Here is a 19468-nt window from a genome sequence, read left to right on the forward strand (position 1 = left end):
CAAATTGGATTACATGTGACAATTTTCGCCAAAAACATTTTAACGTCAAACCCTGTGGAAGGAAAAAAAGACTGAAACACTCCTCCGGGAAACAAAATATCGTTACCACTCGGGGACACAATTCGGCAGTGGTTTGTTAAAATAAAACAAAACAATCCAAACACACCATTTTGTCACGGTCATAGCGACAACATGGTCCAAACAGCAGACAAAGTTTGTCCTTCGTGAGGCGCGACACCACAAACTGTTGACAAAGTGCAAAACAATATCATTCCCGATCTTTGTGTCCCTATCTGTGTTGATTATTTGTGCATTTCATTGTGAAAACACAGCGTTGTGGCACGATCTTTCACCCATGATGTTCGCTATCTGCTTTCAACTTCCCCGATGGATACATGAGCTTCCTGTGTAATGTCGTTTCGAAGTGTCGGCAAAAATCTGGGCCATCTCCCCTAACCCACTTTCAGACCGTCTCGCCTCCCTATAGGCAACACACCACTCTCACACCTATCGAATCATTTCTTTCCCAGGGGAGCAATATGCGAATTTAAGAAGGTTTACGTTTGAAGGAAAACACATTCGTGTTGAATGTTTTCTGTTATTGAACAAAATTTCGCCACCCCTCCTGAGCTCAACCTGTGTGGTTGGGATCTGCTGCTTCCACTGTACGACAGCCACGGCACGGCACCGGCCCATCCATTAAATCCCACTCCGGGTCGAATAAATTTCTAGGACTGCTATCATCGGCACAATACTATCGTACGCCCAGACGTATCGTGTTACGGGTCTGCAGTATGGCAATGGGCGGGCCATTCTTCTTCGTCGATCTGATGATAGAATTTCAGATAAACATTGTACATGAGAAGAAACACAACGGCGAGATAAAAATTAAGCGACGATTAAGAAGCTACCCCGCTACCACCGGAACGGTCTCTTCTTTGTTCTCCTCCTGCTTCATCTCTATGCACGAGAAATCGTTAGCTGATCGTCACTTTGTCCGTCCCGTCTAACGCCCCGGCTAGTTCCGGTGGACGGAAGTCACTAAAGTGCGTGTGGGGCGGGGCGGGCGGGGTAGAAAACGAAACGAATCAACGCCAGTGCAAATGCCGTGTTCGTTATTGCTTCCAAGCTCGAGGCAACGGCAATTACAGTGCGCGCCTTCCCCCCGCCCCTCCCGAAAAGACAGGTCCAAGACCTTTTAATTATAGTGCCAGCAGATTTTTAGCATCAACCAATGCTTTTGGCGTGCGCGCGTACGCGCGCGATCTTCATCCACCCCGAGACACCTCCCCGAGGCGAGTGTCCATTCCCCGGCACCGGCGATCGCTCGAGTGCAGGAAAATGAGTGTAAAAAATGGAAAACGCTCGTGAAAGCATCTCCACCAAAATTGATTAGATAATTTACCACTATTTTCCACCGCGCTCACTCACACGGCGGACGGCGAAGATGGTAAGATCTGTTTTTTTTTTTTCTCGCCGGTTCGAGAGGTGTACAACCTGCGACATACAACGCAACACACACCTCTTTCCATGTCGGTTTTATTCTTTCCTCCTTTTTCCGGCAACCGTTCGCCAGAGTACGTCGTGTGCATAACGCCTTCTCTGTGCATTTTAATGTGCAGGAGGGGGAAGGGATCCTCACAAACCCCGGGGGTCGACTCTTCGGGGGCTGCGGAAATGTCGATATGGTCGAAAGATGTTTAACTCGGGCCCACCACTATTTGCCGGCTCCCAAAACACTGCGCGCGGGTACATAATAACCGTAACCGTGCGGGAGTGAATGGTTGTGATTAAAACGGCGAATTAATTGCCATCACTTTTGAATGAATAAACAACGAAAAAGTGAAAACTCTGTGATAGACAGCGTTGGTATTTTACCAGCACAAACAAGCCTAACCAACACGAGCATTAAAAGTCGCACTTGTAACGAAAATTGCACAAGAAACGGCATCAAACACAAATGGACGATGTTTTTTTTCGGCCGAATGCTGCGTATTTTGACTCCTCCGGGTTTTCGTTGCTGTGTGAAGGGTTTTACGACGAGGGCTTTTGCTAACGAGACATCTACTCTTGGGCTGCAAAAGGTAGAAAATCGATCGAAAGCTTCCCACTGGTTCGCTGGGGGGTCTTGAGTTTTTCACACCATTTTTCGTACGGAAAGTTTTTCTTTTAATAGAAGGCGAGTGAGAGTTGGCTCAACGCCAATTTCGTCCGTTAAATAATAATTGTAGCTCTTCATTTTAATAGTTAACTTATGGTTGAAGAAAATGATTCAATCATTTGATGTTTGGAAAAGGGATAATGGATTATAATTCCCTCACTACCTTAATTATTTACTTATCCGGCACTAACAACAATTTCGCGGGCTTGGCCGGCTGCAGGAGTCCTCCAAAACCGCTCATAGTCGAGAGTCGTTGTCTGCCAATCAGTTATCCCGGCCTTGTGTCTTGTGGACACATGAACGCCATCTTAATTTGCGCCTAACACGACTCGTCTGTCCTTGTTGACGACCTAAAAGGACTTTACGGAATAGGTAGTCCGGTGTCATTCGCATGACATGACCAACCCACCGTAGCCTGGAGAGTCAAATCCGTACGACCTTAAGTTCGCCATACACCTCATAGAACACGTCATTGTAGCGGCTCCTCTATTGTCCTTCCACACATTCGGGACCAAAAATCCTTCTGAACATCTTCCTCTCGACTGCGACTAGGAGGGTTTCGTCAGTTTTGGACAAAGTCCTTGTTTCAGAGGCGTATGTAAGATTTATATAAGTTCTATATAGTTCCAGCTTCCTCCGTCGCGACAGGTCTTTCGAGTACATAAGTTTACTCAGACTGTAGAAAGACCGGTTGACAGCCAGCATCCTAGCGCGTATCTCAACATCAATGTTATAGTCGGTGCTGATTTTTAACCCAAAATAAGTAAAATATTGGACGACTTGGTTGCGACTAGAAGTGCCACCATCAACTTGATGCTTGCTTCGTTGATCTCCAACCCGAGATTTTCCGCCACCTGCCCTCTATTGACAAGCATCCACTCTGTAGAAGAGCCACAAACCGATGATGTCTATGTCATCAGGGTATGCCAAAATCTGAAATGACTTATAGAAGATGGTCGACGAAGGTCTCGAACCCTTCGAATCACGTATGGCACGCTCTAACGTTAGATTAAAGAATAGAAAAGCTAACCCATCTACTTGGTGGTAGCAAAGAGCCCTGAAAGTTTCCCAAGCACCGGTGTCGACCTGGCGGTATTGCACCCTCACTACCAGTGAAAGATGAAACAACAATTATGGAATTTACAATACGAGATGGACACTAACTTGCTTCATAATCAACGAAAGATGAATGTTCTTTCCCTCTTTTAACGATAATATTTCCTCCCGCCTAACATAATACATCCTTTGTTTTCTAATTCTTTCGACATTAAATGGTTACGCGGCTACGTACGATACCGTCATTGCCCGTTCAACCACGAGATTCGTTTTAAATTCCCCTGCCGAACCGACCGACCGGACCGGATATTGCATATCATTGCAGCCCTACGCCACCAAACTCGAAACGAGGCTTCTCCCTATTCCATACATCTTCGATTTCACGGTTGCGGTTGTGCTGAACGTATATGCATCGCCGTCGTAATGCCACGCGATCGCGCACACCGCAGTCAAGCGCCGCCATCGACCCGCGGTATATCGCGGAAAGGAAGGCGGTCGCGTACTGATTAGTACCGGTAGCACACACACGCTACGTACAGAATCACGTTAACGAACAGAAAATAGAAACATTACACACAACCACCCGTGTTGGTGGGGCACGCGGGTTTGCCGGTGGGTCGGGATCCGACGGAAGCGTACAAACAAAAAATCAAAGAAATGGGGAGAAAAATGCCACAACATAACAGCGAAGTGTGTACGATGTTTATGATGATGGTATGATTTTTGTGCCTCATTGTTTACACTTCGTTTTGGTGGCGTGGTGCTCCGTATCACTCTTAGCCGCAATACCCACCAACAGGGACGGTGTGTTGAACATTGCTTCATCATGTCCGGCAAACATATGGGCCGAGGAATGAACACAATGTGCGATGATCCTAACGCATATCATCAATAGACGTCGCGTCGGAGATTAAAAAACTAAGACCGGACGGTAATAACGTTTTATGACCGCAGCGAAGCATCGCGCTAAGAAGTGCTCAGTACCGGTTCTTTCACTCCCCCAAGCGAACACGCACATCTTACGAACAAAAGAAATGACTCAGCTGTTGCAGAATGGGGCAGCGGCAAGCGCAACCGATTCGAACGACCCGCAGCTGTCTGGTTGAACGGGTCCATTCGGGTATTCTAAACGAACGACGGGGCGACGCAATTCCCAGCTACACGCCGGACCGGTCACGACCGACCAGAACTTCATTACGCAAATTCGATGCGCTTTGTTGAGCAATTCGGCCGGCGCAGTAAGAGTTCGGTCGAATCGTCCCGTATGCGTGAGGGAATGCTGCGGCCACACTGTTTCCAACCACCTTCGTTGAAAGTAAAATTATTACGTACGAATGTTACGCACTGGGGTACAGATTTCATTCACACCAAACCATCGCGCTATGACCCAACGCCCCATAAGTGGCGTTGAACTATTTTTCGTGTGTGTGTTTCGAAGCAGAACGCATAGCTGAATTGGTTTGTGAATGAACCAAACCACATGAAGCGGAGAAGCCGCCCTGCCCAAGACAATAAAATAATTCACCAATAAACGGCGGCCAGACATTCACTCCTCACGGCTGCCCACTGGGCGGAGGTTGTGGTATCGGAAGAGATTTACTTTTCTTCTGTGCTTATTTTCGGATCGATAAGCTTCTCTTGTCTGGGCCTGTAATGGCCCAAACAGATACGATCTCTTCTGTTTGGTGAGCAACCACCCAGACAGCTTCGTCGAGCAGACGTCCCACAAACAATGACCCAATTATTACCGGCGTTCATACTTTCGATTGCCCGTGCTGGTTGTTTGCTTCCGAAAGCAAACTTTTACGAAAGCGGAGCATTAAAAACCATCCCCAAATATAACCTTTGCTAGCAAGTCCCGTCTCAAGAATCTTCTCAACAATTGGCTTCATTTGACATATTTTCGCACCTGATTCATTGCAGATGTGACATCCGGATTGATGCAGTTGGTGGGCAATGGTGCCGAATGGCATCCGTCATCGTTCCGGTTGGAGTAGGTCGTCAGCTTGCCGAGCAGCTTCTGCCCCTGCAGGTCGAGGTCCTCGATCGGGAGCTTCAATATCTTTCGCTTCATCTCGTTATGCGCATCGATGCTGTGCTTCGCACCGTTCACATCCTCCGGACACTCCGAGTGCGTTAGATCCTCCTGCAGATCATCGATCCGGTCGAGTATGTCGCTCGCCTGCCACAGAAAGTCTTCGAACGCGACGCGCAGATCGATCCATACCGCGTGATCGTAGTGCAGGAAACCTTCAAAGTCCGACGTCAGCTGGGACGGTTCGACCAGCTTGCCGAGCGACTGTATCGAAATGGTCGTCGTCTCGAACTTGTACTTGTTGCTCGCGATCGACGAGCGCTGCTTGTGCCAGAAGTTGTCCGGCTTGATGATGACCGCCTGGTGTATGACGTCGGTGCCAAAGTTCTCCTGCAGCACCTTCAGTATCATCTTGGCGCTTGCCGCCGTATTGCCATTGCCCCGCATATCCACGATGATGGTAAAACCGTGACTTTTGCTTTCATCGCTGTTGGGGGTTTGAACGGGTTTTTTGAGGCAGCCGATCGATGATTGAAACCGGAAAAGAAAGGAAGAAGAAGAAAGAAATTTAAATAACAATGCGAATAATTAGTATGCAGGAGGGATCACTCGAGCGTCGAATGAGCCGCACGTGGAATTCAGTTCGATTGCCCTCCCTCGGGAACGGATTCGCGCCATGGGGGAAGCTGTAAAAATGTGTGTGCGAAACAACCTTCAAACAATTTTGTTTTTTTGCCTACCATTTTAGTGGAATCCGCCACCGAATACCGTTTATCGTTCGTAAATCGTAGCAAAAATATGCTCACACCTCTAAAGGTGCGCAAAAAAGGGAAATCAATTTTATATCGGTAACGGGAGTGAACGACGCCACACCGGCATAGAACACCAAAAACGGAGCGTTGCGCGCTCGGTGGTGTATTTCTGGCACAAAAACCGACGAGATTTAAATTCGCACCCCGTCCCCGGACAGAGGAACTGGACTGGTGGTGATACAATCGAATTTTTGCGCTCGCTACTTCCCACCCATATAATAACGGGCGCCTTTTCTTTGACCAAAAGAGATCGCCCGTCGCAGTGTGTGCCGACGAAGTCGTTCAGTAGTAGTCGGTAAAGCTGTCCACCAAAACAGAAAAGAACTGCCTGTGCCGAACTGTGGTATATTTCGGTGCACGCGTTGGTGTGTCGGGTTTGGGGTTAGCTAATTTACAAGTCCGGTCCAGCCCGCCCGGATAGACCGGTTAGAAGATTGCACCCCGTACCCCGGTCGTGTGTAATGGAATAACGCAAAACAAAACAGACGGTTAAGGGCACAAAACTCCCCGCGATTGATTATTGACCGGCTGTGGTGGGGCAGGTTGTCCTATCGAAAGGAGAGGTTTCCTTTGGAGAGAGTGCCGCACGTTGGTTCAATATTGAATTGTCCTTCCTCCCCCGGCCTGGAGATGGATTCTTTCGTATTGCCCGTTGAATCACAAATAGAATTCATTTCCCGCTCACGGGAGAATAAGGGGGAAAAAGTGTGGCAGAAAAACATTATTTGGCAGTGATTTTATGGCATCCTGGCGTCCCAAGACACGGTGGGCAAGGAGTGGGAAGAAACAATGAATTTTCTACACGTCCAACAATCGAGATCGAAGCTGTTACGTATAATTGAACAGTGTACTTTGTAACAACTGTTGTTCATAAATTCATTACAAAGAGCCGAAGAACAACCATAAAACACCATAAAATACAACCAGAGCGAAAGAGCTTATACATTATGTTGTTTAAGTTTATAGCTACAATAGTCGGTGTTAAGCTAAATAAAGTATAAGTCTCGCTAATACCCACAATTCTCAAAGTTCTCCATTTTTTTTTTATTTCGTTAGAACGGCCTGGCCGTATCGACTTATTTTACCACGTAGCCGGATAGTCAGTCCTTGCTACGGGGGATTGGTCCGGATGGGATTTCGGTCCGGGCCGTTCGTGTGAAGATCGGCTCCGCTACCATCATGCCACTGGGCCGCCCCTAGAGTTCTCCATTACAAGTGCCACAAAATACAGCATGAGAAGGATAACCTCTCTTATTTTTTAAAATAAAAAAACCTGTAAGGAAATCACTGTACCTTAGTGACTTGTTTAGATGAATCCAATTAGGAACGGAACGGACATTTTGAAAGTAAATTGCTGTACATTCGACTTCCAGATGCACTAGCCCCACGTGATCTTGCCTCAAAAGCATCACGGAACCAACCGAGCGATAAATGAGAACCACGGTTGATGGGGGGAGGGCGCCATCTTGCAACATTTAAAGTGGATCCCGATCATTAGACAGTAACCCCAATCGATCCCTCGACACGGAAGCGCAACGCAATAAATGATCTTTCCGTTTCAGCAACATCGCCGTATAAAGTGAAAGCCCCAACACGGCCCCCCGTTTGCCGTAGAATGGTTGAAGAGAATTCCCCACCCACCATGCTTTCCTTCGGACAACGCGCGCGAATGGTGGTTTTGCATACACAGCCGCCCTTCGCCGGTAAAACCCTGAAGAGACCAAAGAATGTGATGACGATGGATGGCTGAGGCAAAACCCCTTTTGTTTTGCGTTATTTTTGGACCAACTCTTTGGATGTCGGTCCAGTCGATTGCTTGTTAGTTTCCGAAAATTCCTCCACCCATGCAACTGTGTCAGAGCGTGTTTGGCGCAAACGGTGGAATTGTTTTCCCGAAGCACCAGTGGACGACAGGAAGCATCAGCGGTAGTAACATTGAATTGAGGATAGAAAAGAAACTCTCACGGGATTATTAGACGACACAACCGTCATAAAGCAGAACATCACAGAGTACGAGGGTCCGACCCCGAGAATGGTGAAACGACTCAATTGGCCGGACATCATCAGCCGTTGTCTCGGAAAGTTGGTGATGAGGTTAATACTGACACATCTCAATACGCTCGGAACCCAGGCATCGGAATTCGTAGACAGCAGCAGCAGTGCCTCGTGTACGGGTAGGCTCAGTACAATAAATAATTCAAATTCGTTCAACTTTATCCGGCGTGGCCACCAGGGTTGGGGGAAAAGGGCTGAATCCGGACAGAATGTGAAGAATGTTATGCCGGAGTTGTTCAGTGTGCGCGTTCGAGCATTTTATGTACGTGTGTCTACCGAAATTCGGAAACCGGAAAGTGGCAGCATTGTTGATACCCAGGTCCCATTGGGGACTTTCGGAAAGCAAAAAACGTTGCGGAATCAGCCAATCGAGCCCGCCGTTCGGATGGGTCCAACTGCAAAGACTCAATAAAAACAAGCACATTTCAAATTGCCTGTAGTCTGTGTGAACAATCGTTGGAATGTTACGCCCTAAGTTCGCCTCTTGACAGGATTGTCGATTGTCGTGTGATCTTGTTGATCCCAGCGCTTAACCCACGGCCAATCCGGAGCAGTCCTCTAATCAGCCTTTTCAGCCGACTCTCATTTAAATATCTACCCCATATATGCTGGGTCAACGCTGAAAATGACTCCCGAAACAGCTTGCTAACAATTATGACCATTACCTGCCGAGTACACTCACCCAAAAATGCGAGAGCATTGTGCAAAAAGTGCAGTGCGGCGATGGGCTTTCAACGAAACAAATTAATCTTGCCATACAAATAATGCATTAGCGAGCCAAATTAATGAGTACGCCAACTCTGCCATACATAAATAATTCATCGTACAATTTACAAAATTTCCACCCACTCGCAGCAGACCATCGATTCTCGATCAATTACCGGACCCCGCGCCATATGACAACCGGCAAGCGGTGTATATATTTTAAATTCTACGCACAGAGACACAACATGTTACACGGATTGACCGAGACTGTAGAGTCAACCAAAAGCATTGGGTGACCGATATAGGAGGTGGTTTCCAACAGGCGGCCGCGGGAGGCCCGAGGTGTGCTAACTGCATAATTTACCACACGGTTTATTGCATTATCGATCAGTCGCGTAGTGGGCACACCGGACCGGCCGGATGGGAGGAATTGATGCGTGGTGCATAAAGTATTCAGCCAAATCCACATTTCGCCAATGGGTAATGGAGTAACGTATGAAAATTAGAAGTAATCCACTGGGCCACGTTTGCTCTAATCGTTTGTGGTGTGTACGGGATCTGTACTACTTTGAAACTGCACTGTAAACACGCCACGCCTGAGTGTGGGATAATAACAACCTGATTTAGTAGTCAGGGATAAAAGTTGATTTTAAAGGATATTTTTAATATCCTAAAATTTGGTAAAGTTACAATCTGGCTGACTGAGTTGTCTCCTGTAACGTCTAATGATATGACGAGCTCGCCGGAGACTGACAAACTTAATTCTTTGCATGACAGTTTAGGCGTTCTAAGAGCTCTTTCGTTTTGGTGGACAAATCAACGCCATCACTCCATGTCAATTTAGGCCTATCACGCCTCCTCTGTCACGCCATGTGGACAATCTAAAAAGATATTACGGGCTGGGTTGTCCGGTATCATTCTCATGACGTGACCAGCCCAACGAAAAAAAGCCTGCCGAGTCTAATCCTTTGTACGACAGTAAGCTCATCGCACTTCTCCATTGCCCTTCTTAACATTCGGAACTGATAAACCTTCTGAACATCTCCCTCTTCAACTCGGCTAAGAGTGTTTCGTCAGATTTGGAAAAAGGCCTTGCCCCATGGCATCTTGTTTCTGGCGAACGATCATGCGCAATTGTTCGGGATGAACTAATTCCCCTCTCAACCAACTGTATACCAGTCCCCAATGTTTGTATTTCACAATTTTAAATTAACATCAATGCGATGGTTAAAAGTAGAACTTGCAAAATATCTTGTCGTAATGGTATTAAATTGTTATCAAAACAAAATTGATCGATAGAAAAAAATAACCGTACATGGTTTAGCTTTTTTACTCGCGGGGCACAATGTCTAATTCAATGTCCAGATCCCAGAGGTTCACATATGGCCTAGAAAGAGCTACAGAATATTAAAACGCATTGGGAATTCGTTCGTAAGAAACTTTGTCCTTAGCATAAAGGACTATATGAGAACACGAATTCTAAAGCTTTTCTTCAGTATCGATCGTCATGATCTGTTGTTTTAAGTGTCCTCAGGATTATTCCCCGGAAACTGACGCGTAAGTCAACAGCAGTATTGATACCAATGCTCACTTCTGACCCAAGATTTCTGAAATGCATCCAGAATCCTCCATCACTAGCGAAAATTGACGTTTGTTAATATGGATCTTTGAAGCTGTTAACATCAACTTACTCTTTTAAACATAAACTTTAAGTTTTCTGCAGCCTTTTCATGTTCTGATAGACATCTACTAAATAGGAGAGCCATACATCAAGAATGTCTATGTAACCTGCAAAAATCCTGAATCTAAAGTGACTTACAGAAAGTGGTTCCCGAAGACTTCATCCCCCAGTTCCAAATGCCATATTCTAGCCATATCTTCCTCAGAAGATGTTATCTTCTCGAGATACCTTCGCTTTAAAAATGCTAACATCAACTTCAGTTCTTACACTTGAATAGGAAACTCCAACTTTACTTCCCTAATGAACGATATATTGTTCGGTATTGCATTAAGCATCCTTCTTCAGGGAGGCACCCCCGACTGCGATGAGATACGACAACAGCATCATCATTATCATCATCATCATCATCATCACCATCATCCAGAGATGTCGTAATTGTCGTGCAAACCCAACGTTAGGTTAGGGGCCCACAGCGTCCCCACCACTGCACTAGTGGGGGTTTTGGGATGCACATTTTCCACTAGAAATGGAAAAACCTCATTGCAACAGTGGCGCAATGAGGATGATTTACCCTCTCTGTCGCTGGTTTTTCCCGCTTCACCCTCCAAAATGGGCCGCAAATGTCGCCCAAAGGTGCAATAAGTACCATTTCCCACTTCAATCCAATTAGACACAAACCAAAACCCCCAGCGAAAGCCAACCATGGAACACAAAAGCACCATGGTCCCGGCCAGGGCGAGAGAGATTGGGTGGGAAAGAATGGACAGGGTTGTTGTTTTGGTTTTTGCGTGCATGTTTTTGTTCGCGGAAAAATCATCCATCCATCCAACTATTGTCAGCAAACACACACACACACACACACACACACACACACACACACACACACAGGCAGGGGTAGCGGGTTTTCTAGCTTTTCCATCCCCATCATCATTGGTGCTTGTAACCATTCCTCGAGGGGATTTATGCGTCTACTACTACTACTATGGCGCACCGTACCCCGGTGTGGTGCCTAACGGAAAGTGCACTAGAAAAGGCAGTCAACTGTGTATGGATGGCGTGCTTTAAAAGGAAACCGAATGCGCATCGGGAAAGGGCAAGCGTCAGGTAACGGAGGAGAGTAAAGGTATTCTGTATTCATTATTGACGTCGGGCGCCACCATCCTGAGGATGTCAAACCGTCCGGGGATTGGTGGCAAATGCATTCATCGCAAAAGGATTTTGCAAAAAAAGAGAAAAAAAACACACAACATTTAAAGCTGAATTCTTTGTCTGCAATTTACGAACACACGATTGTGAAGATAGTGACGATCGAATGCGCTCAGTGGAGGGTGTACCGGTGCATTGTTTTACGACTTGGCGCTAAACCAGTATATTATCAACTCGAATTTGCAACTTCAATGTTTATTTAGTAGCATCAATAATTAAGCGATTATTAAAGCGAGTTTATTTAAATGACGCTCTTAAAATGATCGTTTGCTGGGAACAGTTAGTGAAAGATGCATCTTGATTGAATATGTGTACGGCTAACTTAATGTCGTACGGATTAGATCCGCCAGGCTACGGTGGCTTGGTCATGTCATGAGAATAACACCGTACGACCCAGCCCGTAAAGTCCTGTTAGATCGTCGACGTGGACAGAAAAGGTGTGATAGCCCCAAATTGTGATGGCGTGATGACGTTGATGCATCCACCAGAAAGGCCCTGCAGCAGGCCGATAAGTAAATAAGTAAGGATAATCAGTCCTGCGTACGGAGGGTTGGGAACCGGTCCTGATGTGCCGGCCGGTGTGAAGACCGGCGCCTCTACCAATACACCACCCAAGACTCCAAGACTCGGAATGCAGAGTTCCGAGCTAAATGGACTGTAAAATTCATGAGTTTTGGTATTAAATGGAACAGTAACCAAATGTCAAATTTGTCCAGTGTCTAATTAACTAGTTCTTACCATTTGAGTAGTTTGAAAATCGAGACTATTACAGTGATAAATTACAGCGGAAAGTAAATTTTAAACTGATGTTGGAGCCCATGGGATGTAGTTAGTGATGACTTCTTTTTGAATTAACGTCTCAATAAATTCAAAAACACGAAACCACCATTTCGAAGGTCTATTTTAAAAAACTAATTTTGTACTTAACGAATCTTTTGAAAAGAGTCATTTATATGAATCATAGTATGAATCATCTGATTCTAAGAGAATTCATGAATTTTACAGATAAAGATTTATTCATTCCGTTCAAAGAATCATTCACTTTTATGAATCTGAATCATATTCACCCAACACTAATGTAAATCACAAAAGTTCTCTAGCATTCTAATGAACTTATTTTATACATGCCTTGTCCCTTCCTACAACCCCATTACTGTGCATGTCTGTTGCATGTCTGCAAATCCCTTGGACGCAATAAAAGTTCCCTTACCACTCTGCCATTGCAACGGTGCGCGTCTAACGATCTTTATTAACCTGCATTACCAACGAACACACTTAACACCCGGACCAGTCGGACTGCAGTTGCTGTCCAGCATAATAACCTCAAAAAAGGGCCAACCCAGGACCCATATTCTTGTCCCGCACAGTAGTGTGGTTGAACCAATGGAAATACAACGGTACGGACCACCAAAATGAAGCAAAAAGTCACGCCAAGTTCACAGCACGGAACACAACCGTACGGCACACCGGAAGGCAAAAAAAATGAATTAATGCAACCAACAAGTCGAATAGTTAACGGGTCCGGACCGAAATTAAAACCCCCTCGAAAGGTACCTCGAAATGGATGTCACCCCCAAATTTGACCGGCTTTGGATGTCACCAAAAACAAACCGGTGAAGCTTTCGCTATTCGACTTCGTGGTGGAGGTTCCAAAACACGGCGCAAGTTTGTAAACACACACGCGTGTGTGGCATCGTTAACGTCCGCGTCCGATTTGCTTACCTCGGTATGTTGATGAAGTAGCTCACGACCCGCTTGATGTCTTCCGGTTTGATCCGTTCGCGCTTTGTCGTGGCCGGGAAGCAGATGATCGGGCCACCCCGATTGTCCCGACCGCCGGACAGCAGCGCGAACCGTTCATTCAGCAGCGGCAATATGTCCAGCGCGCGTACACCGTCCATGGCGGGGCGAGAGAGTGTCTGTCCGTACGGTACCGATCGCGGCGTTAACGAAGTGACCTTTAGGCCGGGGGCCGGCTTGATGATTGCCAGCGATGAGATAAGAATTTAATTAATGAGCCCTCTAACGACCGTCAATCACCTCCCGGACTTGGGGTAGGCGATGTAGAGGGGGCGCTGAATCACAATCCTGATCCTGATGGCCGGATCAAGACAGTAAGAAACAACAGAAAACGGTGAGGGTGTTTAATTTTGGTGTTTTTCGTTGATCGCTATTTTATCACTATCTGTTGCCTTTGCTGGGAAAGGGCGAGAATAAACTGGGGAGGGATGTGGTTTTTTCCTCCCCACTGTACACACAAGCACATATACACATACACTAATAGTAACGCTTTCGTAACGCTAGTAACGCACTCGTGACAGATGCGATCGCAACTTTGCTCCTTGCTTGATCCCTTCGGAGTGTTATCTCTTTTGTGTTATTGCGTTTGCGTTTTTTTCTTGTTTGATTATTTCAGATTCTTCACACACTATATCACTCCACCCGACCGTATTGCATTGGTGAGCAATCACGGTGATGATAACGATTGGAAACTTCTGCTTCAGACCCGCACTGTGTGACTGCGACCCGTTATCCCCGGTGACGCACGGTGCGTAACCATCGTCCCAAACTGGGATGTTGGGCTGTGTTCGTGTTTTGCGTTACCCGTTCGCTCAACGATCGCGCTGCTACTACTACACCACATACTTCCGTCCGCTGGCTGCGATCTAGTGCCGCGAGCGTAGGAACCGGGCACCATACTCACAGCCGCGGCCAGCGATCGATGACGGCCGGGCGACGACGCAGGTGTCAACCATACCACCGATCAGCGGCGGTGTCGCAAACCACAGACACGCCAGCGACGACGATGACGGAACGATCCTGCTGCTGCCAAGATCGAACGAGAAGGCTTGCATCTCGTATTGACGCGCCGATCGGTTTCCGGTTACTCCCCTAAACCGGCGGTGTGCGTGGGCGGGGTGGTTGGTTTGGTGTTTGCGGGATCCGGTTACGCAACCGCCCTCAGACGGGAGTTGCAGGTTCTTAGCACTACACACACACACATACGCGCGGGCGCGCGCTTTCTATATTTGAAACACTTTTTCCTTCACTGCACACGAACGGTTTAAATATATTTTTATATTAGCTTCACCTCACTTGATCGCGCACATGCACAACACCTGGTGCGTGGGAAGGAGGGGCCACATGCCGTTCGCTCCTGTAGTATTGCCCCTGGTTTCCCACCTCAAAACACTTCTATTTACAAACGCATCACATACAGACACACATAAATATGCACACGCAACAGTTTATGCTGCTTTAGGACAAAACATTGCCTCTCTCTTATTTTCTCTAACAGTCGTGTACAGGTGTACCAAAAAGTAGAATCAGCGCCACTAGGCCACAATAACGCACACGGGTTTTAAACACTTGGGTTTTGCGACTGTATATAATGATTTGGGCTGGGATTATAGCGCTTGTCCGCAGGATTTGGAGCGAAATGTTATGGTGTGGTGTTTTCCTAAAATGCAAAGAGTCATATAAATAAGCACGTATCATAACGATGCTAATCAGGCGCTTAAATTACATATCCTATCAGAGTGGATCATCCCCAATGGGTGCGATCTTCTTTTTTGTATGCGCATGCAGAACGTATTGTTTAAAGCGTTGGTATAAACCTCCCAAACGCAACACACAAAAGCTAATCCGGTGTAATCTCGTATCGGCAGATAATTCCGGTGCAATTTGCAGCTTGAAACACGACGGCGATTACATTTTCCAGCTGTTATCTTTGCAACAAAAAACCAAACCCCCGACACACACTGCGTGTTGATAAATTGAATATCGTAAATTTAAAACACGCATACGTGCTTTATCTTGCTTGATACCGTGTGTCGCACACCGTTTGTATTCTATCCGGAGAGCGACTTTTTTTTTTCTTCTTTCGTATTATTTTGCCGTAGTTTTGCAGTTTTTTTTTGTCTGTTGCTTTCAACAATACAGCGTCGGGTCCGGATTCGCTGCTGTCTCGCTCTCAGGGATGGATGTTAAATCGATGGTAATTTTTCGCAATTTTTGCCCTGCAAACAAATTCCCTTATTTTTCTTCCCGAGCATGGGTTGTTTGAAGTACCACCGCACGATGAGGACTAACGCACCAATTTCATCCATAAGTTCCCATGGACGTGGCGGTGGTAATCAAAATTCCATCGGTTCAAAAGTGTGGCTCTAAAACGAAGCAAATTAAACTATTAAACACAACGAAAAGAAGGAGAAAGAGTACGAAAAATGCAATTAAAATCACCTTCGACGTGAATCGAACGCCACACACCGCGTCAGCGTCGAGAGGAACTTCATATCCATCGACCAATTTTTCCTTACTGGCTGGCCTTCATTTTGCATGCGGTGTGTGTGTGTGTCGGTATGAATACCTTGAAAATCTATGCTTCCGTCTACGTTTGTTTTAAAGCGGTCTATTTTCACTGCGTATTGCCTTCATTAGGCCGAGAGGACACATACAAACACATGGCGATTTGAGTTTTTCCATCAGCAGAAAAATTACTGCAAGCGCCACCGTCCGTCCGGGTAAGGGCGAGTGTTTTCCCCAATGCCTACTGCAACACTACATCACTACTACCATTACTACTTTCGGCTGCTAGCGTACTATTACCGGGGGTTGTACAGGGTGGTCAAAAAGATTAAACATTGACGATTAATGATTCATTTTTATCACTCGGTATGCGTCACGTACTTACTTATTTGGTTTTTGATATTCATGTTAGTTTTAACAAAACATACACATTAGAATGTGCATGGTATTTACATCCTATCAGCACAATCGGGCTAGCGATGTGCCCAATGATTCGAAATGAATGAATGATTCAAATCTTACCAGCGAATTTGGGAATTAATTCTTCGCTGTGACCAAACACAATATCGGCAATCCACCCACCGTCGACGCTCGTTTACGAAAAATGCTTTGATTTAAGAGTAAGATAAAAGTTCATCTAATTAATGCTTTAATAAATGCTAAGTTGGATGTTTAATGACTCCGATTTAAATACTTCAAATGAGTTAAATTTAGATTCCAATGAAACGGTACACTGTCCGCGCTATTGAAACACTACAATATAGGACAGCATTCCTGGATCCCATATGAACATCCCTCGGATCATCGTTTGTGACGGCTTGGGGACAGTTTTAAAAACACGGAAACCCCCATTGATGTTCGCTGAACGAGAGGGGTATTGCAATAATTCAATTTTTTAGAATGATATTGCCTCTTGTCTTCGAACCATCTACAAGGATGAGCACTCCGGGTTCCAACAGGATGGCAAGCTGGTTCAAACCTGGTTTCTGGACGCTTTGACTACTAGGTTGGTCCTGTATGGTTTCAATTCTCAACGAATGGAAGGTCGTCACTTTGGAAAACTTAATTATCTTTGAACTAGAGTTGAATTCTCAAAATTTCAGACAAAATTTCCATACAGTTACTGCGTGCCGCTTACTATAGGGTTCGAGAAAAGTATGCAATACATAAAGAACTACAAAGTGCGGAAATATTCCAACAGAAAATGTTGCAAACGTTCCTTAAAAGCATAGCTTCCAGTAATACAAACCGAATGTTTAGAAAATTGATTATCTGCTTTTTTTTACTAAGCACCCTGTAGAGTTTTCTCTTCTGCATTTAATGTTCGTTCACACGAATAGACAGACCGACCGAGGCAACATAACTCTACGCACGCTTCGCTGATTTAGCGCATTATCCGCAAAAAAAAAAAACTCGTGTGCATTACTATTGGCAAATGTATGAAGAGAAGGAACCAAACTCAGCCGGAAACGGCACGCCAGTAACATCCCCTAATTCGAACCGGTGCTCGAAGGAGGTAACACAGAGGAACGTAATTCCACCATGTACGCGGGGAGCAGCATTATTGCAGCTCACAACCCATCTTTCACATTGCAAAAAATGACGAATTTTACATTAGTTTTTAATTTCTTCCTCACAAACTACTTGCCAGCCAGCGTTATGAGGTATGCTATTCGGTTTCTGCACACTTTTTCCGATATTAAAGCACTGCACTGTAAACTCCGCTTTGCTTCACTAACGGGCAAACTTAACATCACAGACCTCCGATGTTCGCAACGGAACCACACAAAACTCCCGGGGTCCGGTGTCGGTTCCCGTCTGCGGTTCGCGACATTCGTCTGTCTTTTGTGTGTTGCTGTGGAGAGCCAACCAAAACAAAGCCATCGGCAGCAGCACACGCACACTAACACCGCACGATTGATGTTTCGGATTCGGATGTGTATGCGTGTACGTCCGTGAATCTGTACTGCAGAAATGACAGCGAGGGACAAGATGAATAAAGAGAGCTGTCATCTTGTCGATTTCATATTCCAATTCGCTGCTCTTTCACTCATTCTCTCGCGTTCGCGGCCTCTCTGTCTTTCCTCAACACTCGCCGCCTGTCGCTTCCTGTTGCCGGCGGTGGATGCCAATTTCCGGAATGACGGTTCCTACCAGACCCCCAGAACACTCCTTTCTCTTCCCGTCTTGGTGCAACGATGCGTGCATCTTGTGGCTACGCGAACGACCCTCCGTGAGGATGTGTATTGAAGAACGACCGCACCGCAATCACCTACCGTGCGCATCGAAAGGTTCCGTTCAATGATGGAAGTCAGTGGTGCGAAACTACAAGACGAAGGATTCTCGTGTTTTTTTGTTTCTTTTACCACAAAGCAACATGGAAACATGCTAGGATGAGCATGTACAGACAAAACACAAGCTACAGAGGAAGATTACTGCTCCATATTGCACTGGGAGCACCCACCTTTCTTACAATACACGGACACGCGCGCGCACACACAGGCACACACACACTTTCAGCGCACCAACACTAAACATAGATGCCGCCTGAAGAAAATCAAGAACCAGCACTAAACAACTTATCTTGTGCTGTTCTTTACGATCTTCTTCATATTCTTTGGTAGCTGTCCACAAGATTCTTTCTATTGCCTTTCCCTTTTTCGCACCGCTCCGTTTAAATAACCTCGCCTCTTGTAACTCTCGTTCTTGATCTCTTTTTTTTGGGTGAATGATTCGCTGATCTCTTCTTGTTCGATCTGCGGTACATTTTCAATCAAAATAATCGACCAAGAAACCAAATTTACCCATCTCTTTCTCTCCTTCTCTCTCACACACACACACACGCACACACAACCCCCTTCAAACGCATATTTTTATGCTCCCGTTTCTATTGCACACTCTCTTTCTCTTCCTTTCATGACTGTGTGTTTGTGTGCGTGTGTATGTATAATGTCGAAACATTATGCTTGAAGAAACACACTTCCGATGATGGCGAAAAATCTGATTGAATTTGAATTTGGGCAAGAATTAAATCCACGACTACGGTTGCTGCTGATTATGATGTACGGCTATTTTTCATCGGCGAATAATTTCGGTACTTCATTTTTTCGGAGCTTTCGTTTCTACGGAAACGTATTGCTGCTGCGTTTTGCACTCACAATTATCCTCACACCTTGCTTCCTTTGCCATAACTTCCCCCACACACCACGAGTATGGTGTCTGCACGCACGCGAAAACTGCAAACGCATTCATTGAAAACATACAACTCCCACTAACCGACTGTCTCCGGATGAAAGAAATATGTTTCACTCTAAATCACCCACTGCTCAACACATCCGATAGAACATGAAAAGATGACCAAATTACACACGGATGTTTTTTTTATATACGCTGCTACTGCTACTGCTTCCCGTTCACGTCTGTTTGTTGTTGCAGACGAAGGTGGTAAC

At 45.8% G+C, this 19468-nt stretch overlaps 1 protein-coding gene across 1 annotated transcript in view; it reads right to left on the bottom strand.

Annotated features, from left to right (window-relative positions):
- Positions 1 to 13612, bottom strand: part of LOC128303389 (triple functional domain protein) — a 57890-nt gene extending 44278 nt beyond the window's left edge. The window contains exons 1-2 of the mRNA XM_053040326.1: positions 13434 to 13612; positions 5127 to 5739 (exon numbers count right to left, since the gene is read on the bottom strand). Of these exons, the coding sequence (XP_052896286.1) occupies positions 5127 to 5739; positions 13434 to 13612 (792 nt within the window). The remainder of the gene's footprint in view (positions 1 to 5126; positions 5740 to 13433) is intronic.
- Between the last annotated feature and the right edge of the window lie 5856 nt (positions 13613 to 19468).

This window comes from Anopheles moucheti, chromosome 3 (genome assembly GCF_943734755.1).
Source record: "Anopheles moucheti chromosome 3, idAnoMoucSN_F20_07, whole genome shotgun sequence".
Lineage (NCBI taxonomy): Eukaryota > Metazoa > Arthropoda > Insecta > Diptera > Culicidae > Anopheles > Anopheles moucheti.